We start from the raw sequence: 8897 nt of genomic DNA, 5'->3' as shown, positions 1-8897 counted from the left end.
ACCCATACATAATAGCTATTGACCGGTGTTTTGAATCGAACTGAATCCTTCTCTTCCAACTTCTAGCGTCTGACCATATATACATATAACTATAACGGATATTTATAAAGAAAACCCATACAAGTATGTAATTGTTTAGAAAACATTTCAATCACACAAAAATGATTTACATAAGGAAGAAAGAACAATCAAATAAGCACCCACGGACCCACTCCCCAATTCATGAAGCAGGACGTTGCCAATACCTTTCAGGCCACCTGTTAAGCTAGAGCCTTTTGAACAGTAACAAGCTTCTGAAATTTAAATCAGAATGCTTGCGTTCAATCACCGGTTGATTGGATCATGCATTCACTTGTCAGGTGTGCCTTCTACGTCTCAGAACCCACGTAGACGAGGTGGTTATTTCTACCGTGGGAGTGAGGAGGGGTCTAAAGGGACGTAAGCTGCAGCCAGAAGCGTGCACACTGCCTCTGCGGCAAGCGGTCCTAACCCAGCTCGGCCCTCTCCAGAGCGGGCGGGGTTTGCTGTGCGGACACTTTGGGCAGAAACTACGCGTCCCGGCAGTCCGCGGGGCGAGTGGGCGGGGCCGGGCCGGGGGCGGGGGCCGGGCGAGGGGGGCATTGTGTCGGGAGCGCCGAGCCGCATTTGTCTGCTCGAGGTGCTTCGCGAGAGAGCGTTGTTTTCGCCGGCCGGGGGCTGCAAGTGTCAGCGGCGGCCGCGGCCCGGCGCAAGACCGAGTCCGAGGACGCACGCGCCAGCTGGCCGCGATCGCAGGCAGGGGGCGGCGTGCCAGAGGAGCAACATGCAGATAGGCGCCCGGCGCCCTGACGACCCCTCCCGAGGCAAAGAGGCCGGGGCGGCGCTGGGGCGGTGGAGAGCATGAGGGAGGCCGGGGGGCGGCTCGGCTCGGAGCGCTGCTAGGGAGCGGTGCGCGCTGCACACTCGCCGGGGCGCAGCCGAGAGCGGGGAGCCGGGCGGGTCGCGCCACGGGGCGGGAGCCGGCCGCCGGGAGCTGTTCTGATTTCCGAAGCGAACGCGAGGGGCCCGGAGCAGCCCCCGGCCCCGGCGTGCAGCCAACATGGGCAACGCGGGGAGCATGGATTCGCAGCAGACCGATTTCAGGGCGCACAACGTGCCTTTGAAGCTGCCGATGCCCGAGCCAGGTGAACTGGAAGAGCGATTTGCCATCGTGCTGGTGAGTGCGCGGCGGGGCTCCGGGCGGGGAGGCGCAGCTGACCCCCGCCCCCTCTTCTCCCGGCGCCGGGAGCGAGCCTCCTGTCCCAAGGGGGAGGCGCCCACCTTCCCCATTGTGGCCTCCCCAGCCTTACTCTTCTCCGCTCCCCTCCAGCCCCCGCGCTCAGCCCTCTCGGGGTCCCGGGATGGGGCCGGGGGCTCGGGGCGGGCTGCCTGGCCAGCCCAGAGCCCATTGTCTGGCGGGAGAAGCACCACGCAGCGCGTGTGCCGGGGAGGTGCGGCGTGGGCGTGAAGGGAAGGTGGCGCGGGCCGGGGAGAAGGGGGTGGCGTGCCGCTAAGGCTTTTTGTTAAAAAAAAAAAAAAAAACAAAAAACAACAACAACAACAAAAAAACAAAACCCCAAATCCCCGCACCCCCCGAGTCCCTGCGGACCGTCCGGCATGCGGGGTCCCGGGCAGATGGGTGCATGTGGCCGGCAGCGGGTGGCGCGCGAAGGCGAACTTGGAGGCGGACGTAGCGGCTTGGCCGTGGGGAGCTGGCCCGAAAGGGAAAGATAAGGAAACCCGCGGCAGTGCGGCGCCCGGGTCCCTAAGCTGGGAGGGGCGGGATCTGAAACCCGGGCGGGAGAGCAGCTTTGCCTCAGCTCGTTCCTTTTGGTCTTAAACCTTAAACCACAAGAATGTGCAGTTTTGCGGGGACGTGTTTCGAGCTGTTCTGACATCAGGGTCGACCCCTTCCCTCCCCCCCCCCCCCCCCCCAATCCCCGGCACACACAGCAAAATCCCCGGCTCCCTCTTGAAGTCTGCTTTTAGCTTTTTAAATCCAAGACACTGAAGACTCCCTTCTTTCTCCCTTCTGCTGGGACTAAGTTTCTGAGCCCCTCCCAACCACAGCTTGTCAGTGCTGTGAGCTCCAGAGGGTGTGGCGGCCTCCCCCTCGACCCAGCCAGAGTCTGTACTACAGCTGGTCCCCAGACTTCCGATTTTTAGTGACCCAGCCTCCTTAAAGGGATGTTGGAAGGGAAACAGGCAAGATCCGACGCGTTCCTATTCCTTACACTTGTACATTTACCTTTTCTTAGCTAGTTACCTCTAAACTCTAAGAGGCTAGGCAGCAAGAGAAACTTGTGCTCAAGGCAGTCAAATTTGCGTGTGCCTGCGGGTGTTTGGTGTGTAACCTCCTAACTTTGGGAAGGGTTCTGAGTCTGAACACCGGGACATTTAAATTTGCCTTTCTTCAGGCCTTTTAAAAGGGCAGGTTTGACAGGGGGTATAACGTTCTGGAGGCTAGGTTAGCTTTGTGCTCTTCGAGACAACAGAGGGCAAAAGCTTTTTTCACGCCACCCGGAAAGTCTGGTGTGGCAGTCGGGAGATAGATGAGGCCGCCTGTCTTGCTTTGCATCTTCTGTGATCTCCCACAGCTGCTCCCGTCGTTGTGCAAGATGGGACACACTGAAATGAAACAGCATAGGCTTAATTACTTCTCAAGGCAGCCTGGGTGCATACTTGACCTGTCTTTCCAGGGACAAACGTTTTTATTCAAAATCCTCTTCCTTCCAGACAGATGGTTCTTACCTCCTAGCTCTGGGCTTTCTGTCTTTTCATCCTGTGGTGCTGTGTGTATGTACGTGTATACTGGAAATGGAAGGGCCAGTGACACAGGAAAACCAGATCACAATAATGCAATTAAGTTCTGCTCAATTGGGATAGCGTGTTTTGCCTGAGATTTCAGTTATGCTGTTGATTAATAACACATGATATGAATTAATCTTTAGAAAAAATGTTTCATCATTAGCATGGTGGATTTGTGTTACTCTTAAGTCTAGCAGTCACAGACTTAGTATGTCACTTTTATGATTCTGCATCACAAACTCCTTGGGGCAATGGTTGGTTGTTGTGGTTACTTTTACTCTACTGTGTGTCACACACAATTGCTGGATGTGGTTCTTAATTGTTGATGATATTTAAGCACCTCACAACAAAAAACGAAACCAAAAAATATCAGGCTGACCTTTTCGGAATAGAGACAAAGCTTTTGGAGAAGTCTCAGCTTGGGGACTGCCTTTTTGGTGATGCACTTGGACGTTAATGTGTTTATTGTAACTCCCCCTAGTCAGCTCTAGCTGCTATTTGGAAACCTACAAGAGGAATTAAAAGGTGTCCTCTTTATGCGCTAATGGAAGTCCAGAGTTAAGGTGATTTCTCTTAAGATAATTGTTTTTTTCCCTGAAGTTATACATGTGATGCTCTCAACTTTGGTTTTCTTTGTGAATTGCTTAAGTGGTCAACTCAAACCATTTAATTCTAGAGATCAAGGTAGAAGGATAAATTTTAGGTGGCATATTTTGAAGTACATATGTGGAGAAAATTCTTTACCCTGTGGCACAGGGAATCATATTGGCATTATTGATACTAGACTTATTTCCTTATATGATGAACATCATATATGTGATTTGGGAGGAAAACTGGATAGTAGTACTGTATGGGAAAGTATACAAGCACCTCATTGTAAGTAAGTATGGTTTACGTCAATAATTAATGAGACAGTTCAGACATGGAAAACAATTACACTCAAGCTCTAGAATACTTAAAGCATTGGGAAGGAGTAAATAAAAATGAAAATGACAAGTCCATCTATTTCTGGAAAATCTTGAGACCAAACCTACTCAGACTGTTTCCTTACCCCTTCATCAGTCTAAGTTACATTGTATGACTCTAAAAAACTAATAGATATGAATGGAAAGAGGAAAGGAGAGAGTTAGAGATTGTGGAATTAAGATCAGTGGAGGGGTTAACTAAAAAAAATAGTAATTTTTATAGGAAAAGTTTTGAAATAGATTTGAATTCCTGAACTTCCTGTAATTAAAGACTAGTAAAAATTGGATCCAAATCTTAGGAGCTTAATCTTCCTAAGGAGAGTCTCTCTCCTTCTTGAGCTTGTCTTCAGCACTGTCATAGTAGTTATAAAATGTATTTCTGGGAAAACATTACTCCTTGTATACATGTAACTGTTTGCATCTTTGTACCTACCTTTCAGATAGGGCAGTAAAGTGATGTGCCTTTGTGCATACGTGTGTGATGTTTTTGTTAAACTGTTGGATAGAAGTATTTCATAAACTCAGTCATCTACTTTTATTCCTTTAGGGTGTGTATGTCACATATTTTACAGGTAACATTGGTGTGTATGTATTTTTTGGGTCCTACACATTTATAATTAAATATCCATGTCGCTCTTCATTGTATTAAACATTGCCTAAATGTTGGAAATATACATACATACACATACACCCTCCTCTGCCCTTTATTTTCAAAGATGACGCTATGAAGTTTATTTTGGGGTGGGGTGAAGAATTGATGGTCTCTGTCCAAGAACACCTTTTTCTACATTAGACATTCCGTACCATTCACTAATTTTTGGCTTGAAGTCATTGTTTACAAATAAAATATAAGTTCCCTAATGCCTTTGTCAAGGAGCTGTCGGATTCGTTCTTTGAATGTCAGAGGAGAGGATAATTTTAAGCCCTCTATCCTAGCTGCTATATCTCTGTGTGATATCAGATATCAGGCTGCTGTGCAAACAGATTCAAAAAGACGGATTAGAAAGTGATGGTTTAGGGCAGTGTTATGTCTGATACTGAGAACTACTTGGGTGTGTGAATAATTTGAGTGGATTTCTTTCCAGTTTTTTTTCCTTCTTGCCCTGAGGTTGAACATAGTCATTCTGCTTTAGGAAGAAGTAGGAACGTTTTCTGAGTACCTATTATGAGTCCCCCCCCCCCCCCCCCGCCTTGCTTACATTATTCATTTAATCCTCACAATCATTCTGGAAATAAAATTACCTAAGTTTCCCACAGTCCTACAGATATGGAATAACTGATCTAGGATTTTTAATCCAGATTGGGCTCTCTGCCCCCTCTCCCCCACCCCATATTATATTATACTTCCTGAGGCCTTTGAACTGGAAAGGGGGAAAATGCCTGGAGCTAGCAGTAAAGCTGTTTAAGAAAAAAAAAAAAAATCCCTAAATCTGATAAATGCAAGTTTCAAGCTGTATAAAATAGACAAAAATGTCTTAGAAGTGACCGCTGTGAGGTGCGCTTGATGTTTTATTTTCAATGTCAAACATTTTGGCATCCTCACTATGCCGTTCCATTTTTCAGGCATGGAGTTAAATACTGATTTGGTCTGAAAGTGTGCTCTTTGGTTTTTTCTATCGAGGCAGACTTGAACTACCTTGGTTGGGAATTTAGGATTTCCAAATCAGAGGAGAGACAATCTGTCAGTGCCATGCATATACTGTGAATGTAATTACTTGTGAAAGGACAAGGAAAGTCAAGTTTTAACGTTTATTTCCCTTTGCAAGGTGTTGTTCTCTTTTAACCACTTCCAAGGAGAGCTCTTGCCATGCAGTCTGCTGAGCAGATGGATGGGTGAGAGTGTAGTTAGGTCATCGTCAGATGCTTGCTGGTTTTTCTCACATCCTTTCTCCTGTTACGGAAAGGAGGTAGAGAAGTTGGGCTGGGGGCAGGGTGGAGCGTTGTAACTTTGAGCCATTCTAGCTCATCCTAGGTACTATCACTGAGCCGCTTTATTTCACCAAAGTTGGGAATATATGCTTCTTATTGGGGTGCATTCCACCTCCCATAATGCCAGTATATTTGGATATCCAGTACAGAAATCAATCAGAGGTTATTATCTGAATACAAATGTTTGACTCCAGTAAGAGGCTGGCAGCAACACAAACTGATGACCTTTGGGAAGAAAAGGTATGCATGCCCTTAAGTCCTTAGGCGATAAGAATTACTTTTGCTGGTGGCCTCTCATTTAGCAAATAGCATTGGCCTGGGAGGCAGGAGACCTAGTTTCTAGAATTAATCTGCTGCACCAGGTTGAGCAAGTTAAAATCTTTCCTCTGGTCCTTGATTTTCTTCCTCTGTAAGTTGAAATAAAATTTGACACAACTGGGGCGCCTGGGTGGCTCAGTCGGTTAAGTGTCCGACTTCAGCTCAGGTCATGATCTCGCGGTCCGTGAGTTCGAGCCCCGTGTCTGGCTCTGGGCTGATGGCTCAGAGCCTGGAGCCTGCTTCCGATTCTGTGTCTCCCTCTCTCTGCCCCTCCCCCGTTCATGCTCTGTCTCTATCTGTCTCAAAAATGAATAAACGTTAAAAAAAAAAATTAAAAAAAAAATTTGACACAACTATTAAGATAGGAGATTTTTTTAGATGCTAGCACTTGAAAGTGTAAAATTTCCAGAATCTACCATCCTGTGCTCCATCAGCTGACTTTGCATTTTGAAGAGCTTTGTGCAGGACTGTGTTTTAGCTGTATTCCGTGTGGTCTAGAGAGTAGAATTTCCAGGGTCATTGACTGAAAGTCCCCTAAGCTTAAGGAAAAGTATATTAACATTTAGAGTTGTCAAAGAAATGAACAGTGAGCTCTCCGTTAGAGTTGCTCACACAGAAGCTGTATGAAGAATGCTGGTGACTGGAAGTTCTTTGCAAACCCAAGACCTGGCTAGTGCATTATTGGCTTCAGTGGTGCCCTCTTTGAGGTGAGCCTGCTGTCGGCAGTTTCTAGACCTAGAATCCTAGCACCTGAGAGTGGGGAAGGATTCCACCCCCCCCCCCCCCCCCCCCCCCCGGCCACTTCCGCCGCGTAGAGTCCTCCTGGGCTTCAGAAAAAAGTGTGGGCTCATGTTCTGGAAATTCATTTTACTTTACAAAAACTGTTGCTTGAAGGGCTTGGTCTTAGAAGTGTGCTCCTTTTTTTCATACGTAGGACTTGGGGCTAAAGGGCAAGGTGAAGTGGGCTTCTTTATGCTCACGGGTAACATGTGGCATGAAGATGGCTGATAGAAGCAGCACTGATTCCAGATGATCCTTTCCACTTGGCAAGAGAGTGCTGGTAGTTGGAAGCCTCTTAGGAACAAAGCACTGACACCTTAGAAAAGAACAGACTGAATTGCTTAGGAGTGGGGGAGTGAGTTGCAAACTGTCTCTTCCCTTCTAGAATGGGGGATGTTTCTTCCTTTTCCCCACCACGAGAACTGTGTCCCCAGGCTTTGGGGTCATGGTTTGTATAGAGAGGCTTCATGCACCTGGTTCGCTCTCATCTACTTGAATACTGCTGGCAGAGATAACTCCTGTCTTTTCTTTCCTTTAAGACCGTGTCTGCACAGACTGCAGGTGGTCTCCCACTTTCCCAGTCACCTTTTTCCCTCTTTTCCCGGAGCTTTCAACCAAACACCAAGGAGTATGCAGTTTCCATTGGATATAATTTGGAAGCAGTGTCTGGGGAAGAGCTGGTAGGCCAGAGAGCTGTGATGCAGCGAAGGCCCACAGATGTGGGCCAGGATGGCTGGGAATTCCTACTTGAGGTTTAGTGGTATTTGTTGTAAACAGGAGAAGTGTACTTTCTGCTCACAGTCTTAATAAAACAAACTGAGTCACATCTTCATGCCCACCACACACAAAACAAAAACCCATGACCAGTGGCAGAGCTTACAGATAGTCACCTCATAACAAACTTTTTCTAGTTTTTAGGACACACCAAAGGTGTTCCTCAGATCACATTTTTGGTGTTCTTGTGCAGCCTGTAATGGGCTTTAGTGACTTGGAATTCACATATAGTCTACTTTGTTCTTTGAGGAGTTGCTGTTTGTAAGCCCCTCTGTCCGTTGCTACAAAAGCTGAAAGCTTTGAGGTGTTTAGATCCTGCTATAGCCGCAAGTAATCTCTCGACTGATTTTTGTGGGGTAAATGGTGCCCGTGCCTGGTTTATACTAAGAACTTGTTGGCTTTGGGAAAGGTGTCCGATTGTTTACATTTTTGGCCCTGTGGCTCATGTTGGGCACTAAGGTATGCCTGTTACCTAAAGGTCCTGCCTTGAATTAAGGATTTGCTCTGGAACCTGACTTCTTTTCTGTGTTGTTCTTTTTTTTCCCTTGGGAGTTGCGCTGAACGCTTGAAGGCAGGATAATGAAGGGATTGACAAACTGAAATGGTAGTCCTCAAACTTGGCTGTATATTGGCATCACCTGGGAGCCTCAAAAAACCATAGATGCCTGGGTTGATAAATTGGGTGTAGTAGGAAAGGAATTGTTTAAGAAGTACCAAAAATTATGGGGAAATTAGGCTAAGTGGAGAAGAGGTTAAAAAGAAAATAATAAAAAATAACAAACAAAATTTTCCCCCCAAAATCTTAAAGACCTTTGATTGAACTGAAAGCATCAAGATGAGAAATAAGAAATGGATCAAAGTCTGTTGAATTTTAGACTCATTTAACTATTTAAGAAATGATCATCAAATAATCATGATGAAAATTGACGGAGAAAGTTCTATATATTATAGCTCAAGAGTGAACAGTGGCCCTGAGGTGTACTTCTGGAGTAGGAAAATCAATAAATCAATTGTATTTTTGCTTAGGCCTCTATTCTCAAGCTTAATTGTTTGTTGGTTCAATGTAGGCCTTTTGCTTTGATCTCTGGTTTTACCACTTACAAAGACTTGATGAGCTTGGCTTCCCGGAGAGAAATTCAAATACACTTGTGAAATGTAAACAACATTCATTTATTAAGAATCCTATAATCAGGGCAAATTGGCATGCTTATATAAGCAATTAGCTTTGAGAATAGAAAGATAAATAGGATGGTAGGTCAAGAATGAGCTGATTGTTCTCCATGCAAGACTCTAGTTATTTCTTCA

General features: G+C 46.2%; 1 protein-coding gene across 9 annotated transcripts in view; it reads left to right on the top strand.

Moving 5' to 3' along the window:
* The first annotated feature begins 597 nt into the window (after positions 1 to 597).
* The window catches only part of FMNL2 (formin like 2), a 313662-nt gene continuing 305362 nt past the window's right edge, over positions 598 to 8897 (top strand). For 8 of the 9 annotated variants that reach the window (XM_060626583.3, XM_060626587.3, XM_060626580.3 and 5 more), the window contains exon 1: positions 598 to 1195. In XM_060626583.3, coding sequence (XP_060482566.1) covers positions 1079 to 1195 — 117 coding nt within the window. In that variant the 5' untranslated portion in view covers positions 598 to 1078. The remainder of the gene's footprint in view (positions 1196 to 8897) is intronic. The other variant, XM_060626588.3, reaches the window with a different exon arrangement.

Source organism: Panthera onca, chromosome C1 (assembly GCF_046562875.1).
Source record: "Panthera onca isolate mPanOnc1 chromosome C1, mPanOnc1 haplotype 2, whole genome shotgun sequence".
Taxonomy (NCBI): domain Eukaryota; kingdom Metazoa; phylum Chordata; class Mammalia; order Carnivora; family Felidae; genus Panthera; species Panthera onca.
Note: the sequence above shows the minus strand (reverse complement) of the source record. Positions and strands in the feature narration are given on the sequence as shown.